Source organism: Epinephelus moara, chromosome 10 (genome assembly GCF_006386435.1).
Source record: "Epinephelus moara isolate mb chromosome 10, YSFRI_EMoa_1.0, whole genome shotgun sequence".
NCBI lineage: Eukaryota > Metazoa > Chordata > Actinopteri > Perciformes > Serranidae > Epinephelus > Epinephelus moara.
This window is the reverse complement of record NC_065515.1, coordinates 26,092,086-26,110,392: the sequence shown is the minus strand read 5'-3', so window position 1 is coordinate 26,110,392 and position 18,307 is coordinate 26,092,086. Positions and strand designations below refer to the sequence as shown.

Here is an 18,307-nt window from a genome sequence, read left to right as displayed (position 1 = left end):
AAATTCCCCTCCAACAGAATCACTGGAATATTTGTCCATGCATACATAAGTATACTATATATGGTAAAAAATATAGCATTTGGAATAAATACTTATATAATTTTTAGAGCCAACTGTCAGACAATACTTGTTATATATTTTTCACAATACTGTATGTACACGTATTTGGGTAAATTTACAGGAACAGATAAAACTATATATTTAACCCCATGTGGAACAGATCTGATTTCACGTCTTTGGTGTTGAGCCAGTTATGAAACCATATTACATCTGGGTCACACTGGATTAAACATATGGATGCGATTTACTTTAAGACTTAATACACAGGCACGGAAGACCAGATATACCAGATATTTCGCACAGCACACATCGGATCATCCTTTAGCTGTCTGACATGTGGGAAGCTACACTTATTACCGTCCCTTGATATACAGACCACCAATAATGATCAGATGTGTTGCACTGAGTTAAAATAAATTCTTGCTGATCCTGTGTAAATGCAGCCTCATTGTTAAGAAAATCTGTGCTACTTTGTGACTCAACAAATGACGATCTGATTACTAAGCCATTGTTGAAAAATTCCCATCGTTGCTGAGTGGATGCAGCCACCGTATATATACTACTATATAATCAGGATACTTTATATAAGGTCTATCTTCATTTCAATCTATAAAGTCCCATATTAGCACCCATATTAATAAAGTGTCCAGGAATGAGAGAGCACTGGTGCAGCATCAGTGGTCAGATCACACTGCAGCTCAGAAAAAAAGTTAGATTCAGCTTAGAAGTTACTACATATAGGCATAAATGTAGATTTGTTTTAACTGAAGCTAACCAATAAATTTGGAATCCATCTTTCTAAAAGTAATAAGAGCTGAGATGTTTGATTTCAGTAAGAAACAGATACTGAAGACTCTCCAGAGTTCATTTTGATCCAAGTCTTGGATGTCGTCTCTGTAGAAAGTGATTTATTTTCTGACTGTAAATGCAGACTGCGACCGTCATAGACCACAAAAATGGCAGTTGTTAAAATGAGTGGTATTTCCCTTTAAATTCCACCTTCAGTAACCCCCCAGCAAACCCCAATCAGACAGAAAAAAGACGTTTCATGTCTTCTCTGGAGAAGCTGTCTAAAGCCAATGTAACGGCATCGTGGTTATTTTGTGTTGGAGACATAAGTTTATAACATGAAGTCTGTGTTACAAACTGGGGGTATGGCTTTTGTATGACATGGGTATTTGCCAGGCAGGAGGGTCAAACATAACACCACCACCAGTGTGCATTATGGGAATTGGAACATCCAGTGTTTATGGAGCTTGACTAGAAGTCAGCATATCTCGGCCTCTGCTGCTTCCTTTTTGACCTCTGAGGGTTCCCCAACTTCATATAAGTGCAAAACTAAATAGCTGGAGTACCGCTTTAAAGCTTTCTTCAAGTGTTGCCTTTCAAAGCATTATGAAGTATGACTACATCTTTCTCCAGAAGGGCGAAACACTCATCCTGATGCATGTTCACAGGTAAAATTATTGATCCCTTTGTGTCCTGTAAACTTCCTGACCTGCTGGAAATTTATGGGGAGTTCTGCAGGGGTCACTGAAGGGGAGCTGTTAAGTTGTAAACATTTTATTAAACCAGTACTCCTGTTTAAAGATACTTTAGGAATATGGGTGTGGGAAACAGAGGAAAAAGACCACACTCTCTGGAACACATCTCACCTCTAAAATGTAGGATGGTCATCTGATTAAGGCTAGACCGAAGCCACTCCCCCTACCTTATTCCTGATCGAAAAGGTAGTATTTCATTGATATTGCTTCTTTTAGGACTGCAAGTCATAAACAACCCATTCCTTTCTGCATTAACATCTTTAGCATTTTTGAAATATGAGTGCCTTGAGGCAGTAATAAAGTGTTAGTAACTCGAAGAAAGGCAGATCGGAACCTTGAAATCAAGATGTTCTTAGTGTCTTTCGTCGCACATAATAAAAATATCCAGACTCATTCTTATGTCTGCCAGATCCACAGGCAGCCTATGTCTCTGTTAGCCCCATGATCCATGCCAGTATAGTTAGACTTGCTACATAGTTTTCTTGGAATGTATCACAGCCAGCCTGACATTCACTGTGCATTTCATAGCAGTTGCATACAGGATTTGCTTTGAGACGAGCAGGCGAACAAGACGTACATTATATCTGAACTGAGGGACGGAGAAAGAGAGGGAGAGAGATGTTAATCATGAGAACAGACAGTATTACAACATACTGTTATTTAGGACTATAAGACAGCCAGTAGGGGGAATAACTGTGTATTGGCATGCAGCACCTTCTGAACAGTACAATCTTCTCTTTAGAAGACTCTTGTCTTTCTTTATTCTGGTTATACTGTGGTTATAAAAATCATTTCCTTTGTGTCCAACAGAAACATTTTATCTCCAACTAAACCATCTGTTTTTCAATAATTCACAGATGATATTCACCTATGCCCCATATGTGAAAAACATTATGACGGTGGCAAAAACAATACATTAAATATTGTCAAATATTCACTGAATGATGAGATATTTGACCAGAAGTTCTACTCTATTATTCCATTTTCTAATAATTCACACTATTGGAGATATATAGTTTCTTGTGGACACCGATATTTGAGCGGACTATTTACTGTACACAAACACAATAAAAAAGTGCAGTAGAAAATACAGTTTCTGTGTTTGTTTATGATTATAATCTGTTAGAATAACATTCTACATAATACTATGATTTCAATAATGGCTTATGTCCAAATATGAAAAGAATGATGTCAACGTCATGACGGAAAAAAATAGAAATAATGTCATATTTAATATAGTATATTTGAAAGGTAGATCATGTGCTTAGTATTTTGCTTGAAGAGCTAGTTGATGATAAGAAGCAGCAGTTTGTCAGAGTATCTCTTCATCCAATTGCTTGTCCGTCCATCCCTGCTCCCTTATTATATCATGACCCTGTGCCCTATGTAATATCTTCTCAATCACACTTGTCGCCATGGAAACGTCTTATCGTTAATCCGACCAGGCCCCCTTTGTTGTCTGTCCACTGAGTGGTTGATGCAGCATATCCATAAACACCCACTGGGCATGTTGGCAGAGATGTGGAAGAGAACATGTGGGCGTACATTGCTGGACACTCCAATCTCAGAGGTTTATATGTGGTTCCACTTGTTCCACTGGTCATATGGAGTCTTGTACAGTGTCACTATGTCAACATTTTCCCTCATTGTTGGTGGGCGGGGTGTTTTGGAAACTGAAGGGTTGGGGGTCGGTGAGCTGGAGCGGTCTGGAGAAGTAAACATACTCGGTCTGGCTCAGAGGAGGTCTGCGGTAGACGAGGGCTCAGAGGCTTTGGACTCAGCGTGAGCCTTAAGAAGGTCAACTATCTCTTGGTGGGGGGCTGCTTCTGCCACCGACAGCGCTGTCTGTCCATTCTGGGGGGAAACAGAGAGGAAATGTCACAGTTTCACATCAAAGATCACTGCAGTGACCCTTCTTATCCTGATAGTGGCAGTGTTGCTCTTTCTCTAGCAACCTGACATTAGAGTACATGTGTACACACAGCACCTGGCCTGATGCTGAGGCAATACTACTGAACTGGAAGAGCTGGGTTCAGTATCTAGCAATAAGTTTTAGCATTTGACCCTTCTTGAATGCCAGATGAGATTATGATCTATCATGTTTATGTAAATCTGATCAAACAATTTCCTTTCCAAAATACATATCAAAATGTGCAACAAAGATTATAACAATATCCTCTGATAAGCCTCTTTGCTTCATGCAGAAATTGCCTGTGTAATAACCCTGGGTTAAATAATAAGCCCAGGGAGGATTTTGATGATATAATAAAAAGGAAAATGGGGAAAATGTCCAAAGGCATACAAAACAAACATCAGTAAGAGAAACTCTGACACTTTAATGTGATAACATCCTAAATCCTTACTCCAGGACCAACAGGAATACTGCAAAAATACCTATATAAATCAGAAAATATGCTATTATGCTTTCATGTACCCACACTTGTTGCATCTGCACATTTATATACAAGATAACCAATTTTAAAAATAATGCACAAGCTTTATGAAGATCTTTCCGTTCAGTCTTTTTCTCACATGGATGATTTTGGTGTCACTGCTCTGATATTTGTAGCCATCTCTCATGAAACCCATTATACTCATGATGTGTGGAAAAAGTCATGCTCTACTAACAGTTACCAAAAATGAGAAATCCATCTCTTTGGGCATGCAATTCTAAAGCAGGCTTGCAAACTGTTGGCAAGTTGGTTTGTTTACAATGTATCCGTGACAACACACAGAGTCAATAAATAAGACGCTGTGTGTTGCAAACTGCGGTAAAAACCAAATTTAAGACAAATATTCCAAATGTGCTGTATACATGCCCAAAGATTGCTATTAAAACCCAAATAATACCAGCATATCCCACATGGAATATCTAAATGGAATATGCTGTTTACATGACCATATCAAATTCAGAATATTATCATACTTGGAATAACATTGGCATGTTAGTGTGCAACGTACCCACTGAGACATCAATTAAGAGACATTACTGTGGATTTCATTAGTAATAAGAAGGGTTCAAAGTGACTCTAAGATCTGTGATCAGTATCGGTCGATACTGCTTCCAGTGATCGGCCCAAAAATCCTGATCGGAGCACCCTTAAAAATTTCCCCTCTGACTGACTTGCAGTGCTCTAACACTACTTCTAACTTCCTGCGTCATTCTCACAGTGTGTCCTGGTGTTTCCTGTTTATTCTTCTAATCAAAGGCATGATATTAAACATAGCAAACTAGAACAGACAAGGCTGTATACTGAGAGAGACCTCATGTCTCATGGGAACACTGTGTGGATGTTGTGTGTTATACTTTGTGTAAATATCACAAACCTGTTCGACAAACCGCCCGACTTACTTGATATGATTTCAAATTGCTTGCCACAGCTGCTTATTTTCTCAGTTTTGAGAGAATGTTGGTCCCAAACCACCACTAAATATAGTGTGTGCTCATGTGTTGTCATGGAGTCACACAGCAAATGATCTACCAGAGGCACATGATTGAGTTATAGGATGATTGCAGGATACTGTATGTCTGCAGAGATTCATCTCAGTCATCCAAGTGGTACAGTAAGATCTATCTTAAAGGAACTTTAACTCAACTTTTTGCTATGTAAAGATATAGTGGAGTAATGGTGTCCTGAGTGGAGAATGAAGTCATGCTACCTCTGTGTGTTGTATTCTTCCCTCTTCTTTTGGTCGCTGGTCTAGCCGCATGTTCATGTTGGTGCATATGAGTCCCTGTGTGTGTATATCCCACTGGCTAGCTTATGGTGTGTTCCGTTTCAACTGGAAAGTCAGAATTTTTGAGTTCCCAGTCATATATTTCACTGGAATGCCCCCTGAAGTTGGATATATGACTCTGAAAGTCAGAGGAACCTCACCTAATGTGTGTTTTCAAGTGGTATTGCTAACAACAGCTAAACTGGCTAGACCTGGCATTGCTAACATCTTGGTTTTACCACTTGTTGTGCTTGAACACGATTAACTCGGGTGTGGCATCATTCCCAGCTCCAACCTCTGAGCACAGAGGTAAATGAAACACAGCATAATTGATGCCACTCTGCACTGTGCCGGACAGTGATTACCACTGATAACGCCGTCGAGGTGGCAATGTTGCGGAAGTATAATGCCCACCCTTCAGTTCCCTCCAAGGTTAACACGGTTGGCGCTGATGCTGTCCTTAGCACTGTTTGCACTATTAGCATCATTAGCTCCTAGCTGGCTCAGCCACCTCCATGTTGAGAACCATGTGCAGACAATCCTGGCCCATACTCATAGATATACTCTTAATGTTGTATAGAGCTTCCTTAAACAATCCACTGAACTGTTGTACTGACGAGGCGTCGTGATTTAAGCTTATCGTTGAGAAAAGGTTTCCACCGAAGTCCCGTCCTGCGAGACTGAGCAGGAAAAAGTGTTGTAGAAATGCTGTGATATCATAATAGCATCAGAAGCAGCATGTTGTGCTGAACAAGGAGTGACAAGACTTGCATCCTTTGGGAAACTAGAATCAAAGCCCACAGTTGGATGCAGGTGTTGAGGTGGGGCTTGTGAAATGCTACATGAACAATAGCAGCAGTGTTCCAACAGTGTTAACAGGATTGTTTGCGAGGAGTAAGTGCAAGGCACCAGTCATGATGTGGCCATTCTCTGACTGAGCACCTCAGACTGCAGATGAGAATCAACAATTTAGAGAAATCAATAATGCACTTGGTTGTACAATCATTCTACTGGGTGTGGGCCAGGCACCAGCTGCTGTATGGCTATACCCTTATTAGTGACATATTCAACAGTATGAGCCTGAGACTGGGAGTGTGACCATTCATGCAGTGCTACTAGCAATTAACCCTTATGGAAGAGTCACAGTGTCCAAATAAAGCTTTAGACAGCAGCACAGACAGAGGGTGTCAGGCGTTGGCCGTGAACTCCCCCCAAATGCGGATTAGTGTCTTTCTTGCCACTTGCTTCACATATAAATATATGCTACTGTGGGGGTTAGACATAAATCTATATAGATGCCTTTTCTCACCTACAGAGAACAGCTCTTAATTTTCTCTGTGCTTCATTTATGTAGACACAGGTCTCTGAGCAATGTTTTTTCGTCTGAGTTGAGCTGCATTCAGTTATTTATACAACATGGTGATATATTTTAAACCTGGCAACACACTAAGGCAACAGTTCACCCATGGGACTGCAGGCTTGAAGTGCTATAAACCACAAATGCCTCAATTTATGTCCTGTTACAAGAAAGGACAGTTTTGAGGATAAAAAAATGTACACATCCTAGAGAGAGATCATGGACAATCTGAACAAGATTTTGAAGAGGTCAGGGAAGAGACAACACATATCTTGGATTCAGACAGCCCAGTTGACAGTGTAATTGTATCGCTACAGTATGACAGGATACCTTATCTGTGAGGCTGGAGTCACAGCGTCCTGTCTCCAGCAGCATACGAACAATGTTTGTGTGTCCATGTTCGGAGGCACACATCAGAGCCGTGGAGCCCTCACGGTCCTGGGCATTTACATCCGCACCACAGCTCAGGAGCAGCTTCACCATGGCAACGCGGCCGTGGCTCACTGCGAGCATGAGTGCCGTTTGGCCCGCCTAGAGAAAGAGTGAAAAATACAGAGAATTAGAATTAAACAGTGAGAGGGAAGGTAGGAGGGGGAGATAAAGAGATAAAGAGATGCAGGGTGGGGGATGCGGGAGGAAAAAAGCGTTCCTAGCCTAACATGCTGTTCCCTCCCATTTATAAATTTAGTTCGGTTTGCACTATAGATGGCCACGCTGTTGAGGAAAACAAGCTGAAGTTATGGCGTATTTCTGTGAAGTGACCCACTTGTAAAACATCTCTAACATGCTCTGATTTCCCCTGAGTATTTATTAAATTCCCAGACTTACTGTGCCTGGAAATGCAACTTTCTGAACAACAATAACACATCACACGAATCTAGTGGAGCCGACGAGACAGTGTAAGCATATATATTACCTGTCTGGAGCATGCATTGACGTCACCCAGTCTCAACAGTTGTTGTGCCACCTCCAGGTCATCAGGGCTCTCAGCAGCCGTCAGAGCAGCGAGCATCACCGGAGTATAGCCTGCCTTGTTCACATTGTCTGTCTCACATAGGCCTGAAGACACAAACACAATGTTTTAATAAGTCAGAAGGCATTTTGTGCATTATGTCTTCAGTTAAAATTGTGTTTCTGACTGTATCCATGCTCTTCTGTTGTGTGTGTTTTCATCTCACCCGTATCCAGCAGCAGTTTAACCACTGGGAAGTTTGAATGCGACACACTGTAGTGGAGAGCCATGTTCCCATTGCCGTCTGTCAAGTTAACTACATATGGCAGGAGAGTGGGTGTGGTCAAGCCCACTTGTCGCAGGTATAATCTGACGGTATCTGCCTGCGAGTCTTTCTGACTGGAGATCTTGAACCACTCCTGGTAGAGCACCACTAAAACCTGACGCTGGGGAGAGAGAGAGGAAAAGATATAAATGAAAGAGCCGCCTGTGGCAGCAGTTTTACTGTTCCCTCAACATCAGTTTTACTGTTTGGGCTGTTGAGCAGCTTGCATTTTCAGCCTGAGGAACGGCATTGTAAGCCACATAATTCTACCCCGTGAAGTCAAAGAGCTCTAAGAGAGCATCAACAAATAACCTGAAGCTTTTTCCCTAAACAAATCATTTTTAATGTTTCAGAAACTGAATTGAGAAAATGTGAGGGGCATCACTTTTGCAGCTTTATGAAGAGATAAATACATTACAAAAGCGTGTAGTTGATACAGTGTGGAGGCAACCATAAACATTAACTTTGCAGTCAGATTAGATTTTAATAAACATCTTCGATAAATTAAAACAGGCAAAAATAAAGCCTTACCATTTCTTTATCTGGAGATGAAACTTCTTCCATGCGGTCTTTTACATAGATGCAGGCGTCTATAAACCCCTGGTCAACTTTCTCCCTGCATACAAAGACCAGACAACAAAATGAGAAACAATCTTTTCCTGACACATACTAGCTCAATTTTGAAAATATTTTTTGGGTGAAGATCTTTCAAGCAGGCCTGGAAGCAAAAAACAGAAACCATCCAAATTTAACCCAGCGCACTCCACATCTGTTTTCTTCCCTGCTCTTTCAGGTTCAGTGTGAAAACACCTTCAAGTCTGCCTAACATATGGCCAAGAGACGGCTACTTTGGTTCTTGTGTAAATTCTGTCTGGGATGAAAACAAAAGATAAAAGACGCCTCACAGGCCCCTGCAGCGCACACACACATCAGTCAACAGTCTGACGCTGTGATGACACATGCAAACCTCGAAGGCAACAGTTCACACTGATTCACTGCCCAATAATATCCACCAAGCGCTCACGCTGCTCGTCTATCACGCACAGTCATGCTACATCTCAAGCAGCACTAAGCCTGAGTGGATCACACTCTTGCTGTGTACTGTACCCCGCTCATACAAGCACACATGCATGGGAATGATCCGACAGGTGCTGAGTGATGGGTTAATATAGGTTCTGCTTTCTCCCAGGGGCCTCATCTACTGTCTGGCTCCGGGGCCCTCAACCCGGTCCACATACCTGAGACAGATAAGTGATCAGTCCGTGACAAAGAGGACAACACTGCTGGTTATTTGCTTTTTGTCCCAGACGCCTGGCACTTTAGGGAATGAAGTGTCTGTGTGTGTGTCTGAGACCTCGATTAGACTGAAGCATCTTATACTGACGTTTGTAGAACCAAGTTGTGTGTGCTGGTGCGAAGCCTATGTACGTGGGGCTTACAGTGTGTGACGGTGTATGATATCAAGAGGTGAGCAGGGTTGTATGAATGTGTGTGTGTGTGTGTGTGTGTGTGTGTGTGTGTGTGTGTGTGTGTGTGTGTGTGTGTGGCCCACTGTATATTGAAGCACCGTTCAGCACCTGTCTGTCTCAGACAAAGTATGTAGGCTGTGGCTGAACACAAAACAAAGCACTCACTTGTGCTTCCTGACATCACGTCACACTGTTATCTCCATGGCTGTACTGCGCTTTAATTATATTCCTTACATTAACTGTGTTTCCATTATTTATTCACTTAATGATATGAGCTATTTAATGTGAGACTATTCTGTGCAGCTCCTGTGATGGAGAGCATGGATTACAGTGAGCAGGTTTGAGATTGCTCTGCGGGCGGTACTGAAATAAAGAAGATGCCGGAGCCTTTTATTCCACTTGACTCATATATTCTTTACTATCATCATCTCTACCAGCAGCAGGAAGTGGTCCATGCTGACCAATCACAGTTCATTAGGTACCCATGTGGCATCTCTGCAGCGTATAGCCCACAGCGGCTACATGCATAGGCTCCATAGCTGTGGCACAACCCCTGACACACTACTATAAGTGAAGCTTTTTACTGTCTATCTCACCCTTCAGCCTGTTCTTCCAGTAGCTCCTGGGGGCCTTCCGGATCCAGCAGGCCTCTTTCACTCTCCTTCTCTGCAGCCACGGCACCTCCTCCCTCGGCTGCGACCTCTGCATCCTTCTGCTGGGTCTCTGCTCCCTCCTCAGGCTTCTCCGCCGGCTGAGGCTCCGTCTCCTTCTCCTTTTCTACCTCTGGTTCTGAGCTGTCCTCTTCCTCCACCTCCACCTCCACCTTCGACTTCTCATCTCCACTGGACTCTTCGCTGGATGTCGTCTCATAGCTGGAGGCAGACACAAGCAAGTAGACATTTGAACAGCTTTCAAAGCAAAGTCATCCACATTATATCATCTATAATACAGCTTTTGCATACTCTAGCCTGTGAATGCTTATAGGTGGCCTAAAAAGTGAGAAAATACTTCGTAGCTAAACAGAAATCCACTTTTAAATGATACAGGGCAGACAATACTTAGTCTGTCATGGGCTTTGAAACAATTAACTCATGTTTCTTCCCTAAAAGTAAGCATGCGTACAGAAATTATATATATACAGAGGAAGCCACATCAGTCAAACACCTAAACGGATAAAAAAGAAGATGAAAGCAATAAAGTCAACACTGGCTAAGGCTAGATAAATACTAACAGTCATTACCCTCTAGACCTCAAGCCTGGCATGAAAAAGACGCTTGTCCGATACAACCTTGGCCCACATATCCAAAACATCCCTCACACAGTTAAACATATACATGAAAATCCATAGGCATGTTTGCACACTCACATATGCAACCTTGGACAAAACCCATCCTTGTTCAGAGCAGAAAGGCTGACGATATATTTAGAGCAGTGGTGGTTGCAGGTGTAGCGTGTGTGTTTGTTTGTGTGTGTGTGCGTGTGTGTAAGATCACTGGAGTGTATCCTAAAGGAACCTTTGTGAGGCCAATGATCAGATAAGTCGTATATTGAATGCCACTGATTCATTTGTATTTGTAGACACGCACACACATGCACACCACACCACAAGAGGCGTTCAGGGGCCACAGCATTCCCTGGATTCCAGAGGAGCTCAAGGGAGAGCAAAGATAGGTTAGACCATCCAAAGAGAAGAAATGCAAACAGCAGCCCACTTCCTGGTGTGGGCAGAAGACTAAAGATAGTCAGAGAAAATATTGTTGTCTGTCATGTTTGTTTCATTGGAAATAGCATCTGTAACATCGAAACGGAGAGATAGTTCTTGTCCAGATCAAGGGTTAAAAACTCAGAAGAAACTAGACATGGGCCATCTTATATAACTTATTAATGGTTATATAAGGAGCAGATCCTTACAATACCACATATGATAATTCATTATTTGTTCTGGAGGATGGCTGTTAGGTTATGTTTGCAGATCATTCTAAAACGGGGAGGAAGGAATAGACCTCACCAAAGCTCTGACAAAACATCGCAAAGGCAAGCAGGTCATAAAACAGTGAAGCTCAGGAATGTAAAAGCAGGAACGCAGGAATAAAACAAATCTCCTAATGGCAGCCATTTCCTTGATATGCAGGAGGTAGCACTGCTGAGGCATTGTAGAAACGACTTTGGAAAACAAGTGTTGTGAAATTATGGAAATGTTGCTTGGAGGTAATGAGAAACAAATGTGTCATTAGATGTGTGCATGGTGCTATTAATAAACATTTGACCATGCTTGTGGTTTATGGAATAGCTTTGCCATCTTTGGGATTTTATACAAAATGAGACCCAGTGCACAGAAAGAAATGTAAGATTAAAGGGACAGTTCACCCCAAAAATCAGAGATACATATTTTTCCCCTTACCTGTATTGCTACTTATCGGTCTAGATTGTTTTGGTGTGACTTGCTGAGTGTTGGAGATATCGGCCGTAGAGATGTGCTCAAAGCACCAAATAAATACATACATTTGTCTGTCTCTCATGAAGGAAGCGTGCATCTACTGCTAGCTCTCCTAGCACTACCGAGCTATCTTATGTTACAGCTTAGCCAAAGAGGATGCCAATAGTGTTTACATCCCCCTCTTGTCCATGACTAGATGCACACTTCCTTTTGCGCTGTGATACAGTTGGCGGCTGTAGTTCTGTCAGAAGAAAATTGTTCCCACATGAAACTGCTAAAAACAAAGTCTGTGGATAGTCTTGAGTAACTGAGTCATGATTTCAGGAAAGAGACATTGCTGTTGAGTTTTTCAAATGTATTTATGTGGTGCTTTGTGCTCCACAAGCAGAGTGCCATCTAGTTCCATTATACTGGAGAGAAGGCAGACATCGCTATGGCCCATATCTCCAACACTCGGGAACTCACACCAAAACAAGCTTAACTAATAAATAGCACTCTAGGTAAGAGGACAAATATGCATTTTTGATTTTGAAGTGAACTGTCCCTTTAAAATAGTCTAAGAAAAAGAACCAGTCAGCTTACAAATGCCTTGGCTGCTGTTGCAGTGGATCATTGCCAAGTGTCATGTGCACCACTGAAGTAAGTGCTATGAATGTGAGTGCAGACAAAAATCTGTCTCCACAGTCACATTGTGGGGACCCACTTCCATTTAGGAACCCAATCTGGTCCCGACAAGGTTAACCAAATTATATTTTAGGACTAGATTTGGTTATACATTTAGGCTGAGGGTTAAGATTACACACGTAGCAGTTATGGTTGAGTTTGGGGTAAGCATCCAGAGCATTTCTGTCTGTCGATCCTCACAAGTTAGACCAACGCATGTGTGTGTGTGTGTGTGTGTGTGTGTGTGTGTGTGTGTGTGTGTGTGTGTGTGTGTGCGCGCGTTTACAGGTGCTTCATGTTATAACTGTAACAACAGACAGCTGAGTATAATCATACCAGCAAGAAAGAATAATCTCCCTGCTTTGGGACACACCTTTGTTCTTCCAACCACAACCATCTGCTTACTTAAAATTCATCAGCTTTTACAAGCACACACACTCACACTCACACAAACACACACATTGCATCCAGCATCAGCAAACGCTTACATAAGCACACTTGCACAAAGCACTGAGGTATCATCAATACTGACAGAAATATGCGCACACATCACATCATGCACAACACACATTCATACCCACACACATTCACACGCCCAGTTGCAGCCGTGGGGTCAAAGTCGGGGCAGTGTGTCCTCAAGTGAGCCTTGACGGCTAACAGCATGAAGCAGATGTGTCAGTCACAGCTGGACTTAGTTCACAGTCTCAGTGGTCAAACTCAGCAAACAACTTATGAGTACTAATTTATATGAGACAGGTGGTGGGATATAATAGGATGGAGGATATTTCTGCTTGAAAATCCAAACTGCTGCCAGTGGATTAATTAAAAGTAAGAATGAACATACATTTATCAAGCTGAAATTCTCCATGATGCATATGAACAGAATCCATTTAATGAGGCCTATATGGGCAATAGATTTGAGCATAGTTTCAAATTACTCTAGCTGGCTGTACATTATTTATAGATTGAGTGTATACTCTACTTTTATTATACCGCATTATGTTTTTATTTTTGGATCTTATGCTTTTCTACAGGACCAAATCCAGGTCCTGTAAGGATTACCTGCAGTCATTTTTCACAGTTTTCTGGCTAACTGGCTAATCCGACTGAAGCCACTTTGCAGAACGTAACACATTAAATCTGACAGCTTTGAAAATTGAATATATGTAATCCCTGTTTTTTGAAAAATATTCTCAAATTAAATCAGGATAAAAATAGAATATTATATTGCATTAACGTCCGCAAAGGGAAAACACAAAATAGCAACAAAACATTCATGGACGCACAAATCAAAATGCACAAAAACACACTGCAGCCCACACAAAGATATGAATCACACAGAGAGATTGGACGCTGATTAAAAATAAGTTTTTACCCTCCGTTCACCCCAACAAACTTCAGGTTTTTCTTGGCTCCCTTGTTCCCCTGCTTGTCAGCAACACCATTTTTCTTCATAATAGATTTGAGACCTGGTGAAGAGGAGGACAGAGAGAGAGATGAAAGAAAAAGGGAGGGTGGGAAAAATTCATTAGGCCTTTGTGGAATATGAGTGTGTATATGTTTGTGAGAATTCATATTCTGTATCATTTCCAACATGTTCTCATAAACACACAAAACGCAGTAGGTTGTTTGTCAATGCATGATCTGCAACCTGTGCTGTTAATGTATGGCTGAGTTTACGCAACTAAACAACTGCTTGATTTAGGTTAGACAGATATCACATTATCACAACTTGAGCTGTTAATACAAGATTTGACACTCTCTTGCTGTTTATGAGTGCATGAGTACAAAGAGGAACTTGCAGACTAGTGACAAATTCACGAAAAACATGAGTAAGTAGAAAAAGGTTCCCCAGGGGTCACTGAATGTTTTGATGAGTATGAAAATTATGTAAAATATTTATATGGTCTTTGCAGTAAACGCAATTGAACACCTCCAGGATATGGAGGTGGACCAACATGTGAGTTTAAAAGACTTCTTTGTTGCTTAGCCAGGCCCGCCGAGGGTTCAAAGGGTACAGAGGAAGCTGGCCCAAGGCCCAGTGGCCATGCAAAGGTCTATGTTTGACCCTTTAATGGGATCAAGAATTAACAATTTACTTACTGACTTATTTACTCTTACTTACTTACTCTGACTTATACCAGTGAAATACAAGTTACATGTACTATAAAACTTCAATTAGTAGCCCGGGCTATTATTTCCTTAAATCACTGAAATGAACAGGCCTATGTATGGGACATGCGTCTATATGGGAAAGACCTTAAACTGTTGCTCAGTAAAGATGGGAAATACAATAAAATTGTTTAATGGAATCAGTATGAATATTACTTGTATAAAAATTAGGCTTCAAATAACATATCAATTATGAATCATTCATTTGATCTGGCTCTGACAGACAGCGCAGCAGAGAGAGAGTTACAGCTCTCGGGGATTACTGCACCCGGTATACGACACAACACCACTTTATCCTATTATAACAATACTCACAACTTGGATTAATTTTTATGAAAAAAAAAACTTTTGATTTATTTGATCTAAGGACCCTTATGGACCAAAGGAATATGAATAATGTACAGGGTAATCAAGATATGGTCACATAATTTGAGGTAGCCAACAAACTGGTTTTATACACCTGAAGAACTTTTATAAAAAACCAGACCAGGTGTCTAATTGAGACAAGCCTGTATTTGTCAAAATGTGGAGCCAAACAGGGCTAGTAAAAGGGACTAGGTGTCAATTGGGACTAGGCTTTTAATTGACATTTTACAGTATTTACATAATACATAGGTTATATTTATTGTTATCATTAAAACACAATTTAACTCGTTATCTGATACCCCAACCCCTGCAGTTATTATAAAAATGGTACGGCCCAGTTTACCTGATAATGGTATCAAAAAATACTAGACATCCTAAGGCATCCATTGGTACCAACCAAGTCAATCTATCTTGTCAGGTTTAATAAGAATAAATAACATTGCCATTTATTAAAATGGTGAATTTGAATATTTCAACATATTGTATGCATTCTTCAGATTGCATAAACTAACACATAATAAATGCTGGATTTGGAAAATGTGATAGATGAAGAGCATATTAAGGCCTGTTTGTTCACTCATGATTTGATCTTACGATTTAATGCCTTGCAGTAAAACAGAGCATGGCGTGGTTGGGTCTATAACACTGGATTTGGAAATGGTTGTTAGAGACTTCATCTTGGTTTCTACAAGTCTATAGATCAGAAGCTTATTTGAAATTGCCCATAGAGCTAATGTTGGGTGGGTAGTGGTGTTGCTGGAGTGGGTGTGTGGATGAGGGGCCCAATTTGGAATATTTTGTTCCCCTGTCCATCATTACTAATAGCTGGCCTGTACTTAGCTGTGTGTAAGTTACTGTAATAAGAAGCTATGTAACTGAGTATCCCCTAGACAAGCATGTGCGGCCAAAGTTGCTGCAACTTCTGTAAATTCAACTGCCTCTGAGAGTCATATAACATTTCCTTATTCAAAATAATTTATCTTTCAAAACAGGAAGGATGATAGATATCTGAGGAAAGAAATCTTTTTTTCTCCATCATGGCTATCCGGCAAAGACAATCAGCACAACTGAGTAACTGAGTTTAAGTAGGTTATAAGTCTAAAGGCTGAGTAGAGGCAATACATCAAACTGATATTGGTAGCTCATGAGAATACAGACAATAATGGTTTGCACATGTTGGCTGTATTTCTTTGTGCAAGTGTATACAGTATATCTGCCAGCTGGTTTCAGTGTGTACTTCTATGTGTGTCAGTGTGTGAATATATGTGTGTCTCTTAGAAAACATTTCGGGGCTGGTTGATATTGAAGAACCTCTGGATGCAATTACAAGCAAATATAGCTCATCATATAATATGGAAGCCCTATGTTGGCAGAGAGGCGGGAAGCTATAGAGCTTCATCTGTGTACTTTATATGCAGACAGCAATAGAACCAATGTGAGTGAACAGTACAACACTGTCAAGAAAAACAATTCTATTTAATTGGAGTGCCTGTTTTTTTAAGTGAGACACAATGACAATTAGACACTGAAGATCTTGTTCAAGAAAATCAACATAATCAAATCGACTGATAATTGTGGTTATTTTTAGTCCAGGACCACCCAAAGCATTTCCAGGGCGATGTACACAAGTCAAGATTATAGGCCATAATGACAACGCACAACCTTGACATTGTCGGGCCTACTTATGTATGTAACTGCCCGATAATCGATTCTGCATGGGCTCCTTTGCTGACTCTCCTTGGCTCTAAGCCCAGTGTGGCTGTCTTAGTTGTGCCTGACAGCGAGACATGGTGCAGAGGCTCTGTAATGTTTTATGCAGGGACATAAGGATGTGGCTTTGAGCCAGAAACCACCACTAAAAAGATCCCAGCGACCACCATTTAAGAAGAAGAATGATTTTAGATCCTCTATCTCTCTGGAGATAGCAACTGGGAGAGGGGAAGTTTAAAACATATTTGGCATTTTAATACATCCTCTTACCAACTTGTAATAAATAAAACAATGGTGTGATTAAACCTTTGGAGACACTGAGATACTTCACTCATCCATACAAATCTCTAAAGCTCAACTCCAGTCTCTGATGGCTGGGATGAGTGAGGGTTCTCAGCCTGACACCCGTGGCTTCTGTTTCCAATATTTGTAGAAGAACACTGATGTCATTTCAGGCTGACAAGACAGGCTGGAAATCTCAGATGTCAGAGATGTAGAGATCAACCACAAAGAGAACACATATATATCCAGGCATGCATGCACACACAAATAACTCTAAACCACTCTTGTATACTCTACTCCCAACTCTGAACTCAAAATGAACTCTGAACATAAAATATGTGATGTGATAGCAGAGGGATTCTGTGCTTCAGCTCCTGGACCAGAAACAGAAGAGTGAGACATCAAGGGAGGGGAGAAAGTCATCATCTGTTTGATGTGTGTGAGTGTAAAGGGGTTTGTGAGGGTCTGTGCTTGAGTGTCAATTTGACTATGTGCTGTAAGTAAGTAAGGGCTCATGGGCATGTGTGTGCCTCCTCTCTGTATAAGTGTGGGTGTGTGTTTGTTCTTTGCCTGCCCACCCTATATAACAGCTAATACTGTATCTTTGAAACACTGTGTTTTGCGCAGTTTTGTTTTACAGATAATGCCATTAATTTCTATTCCTTTATTACAATAATGTTACTGTAATTCCAAGCATTTATATAAGAGGGACTCTACTTGTATATCCTGTACCTGTAAAGTACAGAGAAACTGAAGAAACTGGGATAAGGACGGAGTTAAACCTTAACCTCTGAACTGTTAAAGAAGCTTCAAAAGGAGATGCTAACAGCAGAGTAGATTGATGCAAACAAAAAAAATAAAATATAAAAAAAAAATATACCAGACAGAAATAGCTATAACTATAAATTAGAAGGCAAGGTACACCAATAAAATAACTGGGAGAACAGAAGTGTCACTAAATCGCAATCCATATCACTCACAGTCACTAGACTTCTGGCAAAGTACCGGATAATTAAGTACCTAGAAGAGTAGCAGGTATTATATTTCAGACAAGAGGGAAATAAAATCATTTCCCTGTCTTTTTCCTACTTAAACAGCAGAACCAAACTGATATGTAGTCACAGTGACTGTCCAGGTCTAAGAAAATATCCTATAAAGACATCAAGCAATACCCTTTAGTCCTACATCAACCCAGGTCCTAGTACTGCATGTCTAATGAGTCAGGTACACAATAATCTTTGTGTTGGCACAGT

General features: G+C 40.9%; 1 protein-coding gene across 3 annotated transcripts in view; it reads right to left on the bottom strand.

The window, feature by feature from the left end:
• Positions 1-2,692: 2,692 nt before the first annotated feature.
• Positions 2,693-18,307, bottom strand: part of kank4 (KN motif and ankyrin repeat domains 4) — a 93,524-nt gene continuing 77,909 nt past the window's right edge. For all 3 annotated transcript variants that reach the window (XM_050055868.1, XM_050055869.1, XM_050055870.1), the window contains exons 4-10: positions 13,900-13,993; positions 10,021-10,296; positions 8,487-8,571; positions 7,857-8,076; positions 7,595-7,737; positions 7,009-7,209; positions 2,693-3,458 (exon numbers count right to left, since the gene is read on the bottom strand). In XM_050055868.1, the coding sequence (XP_049911825.1) occupies positions 3,339-3,458; positions 7,009-7,209; positions 7,595-7,737; positions 7,857-8,076; positions 8,487-8,571; positions 10,021-10,296; positions 13,900-13,993 (1,139 nt within the window). In that variant the 3' untranslated portion in view covers positions 2,693-3,338. The remainder of the gene's footprint in view (positions 3,459-7,008; positions 7,210-7,594; positions 7,738-7,856; positions 8,077-8,486; positions 8,572-10,020; positions 10,297-13,899; positions 13,994-18,307) is intronic.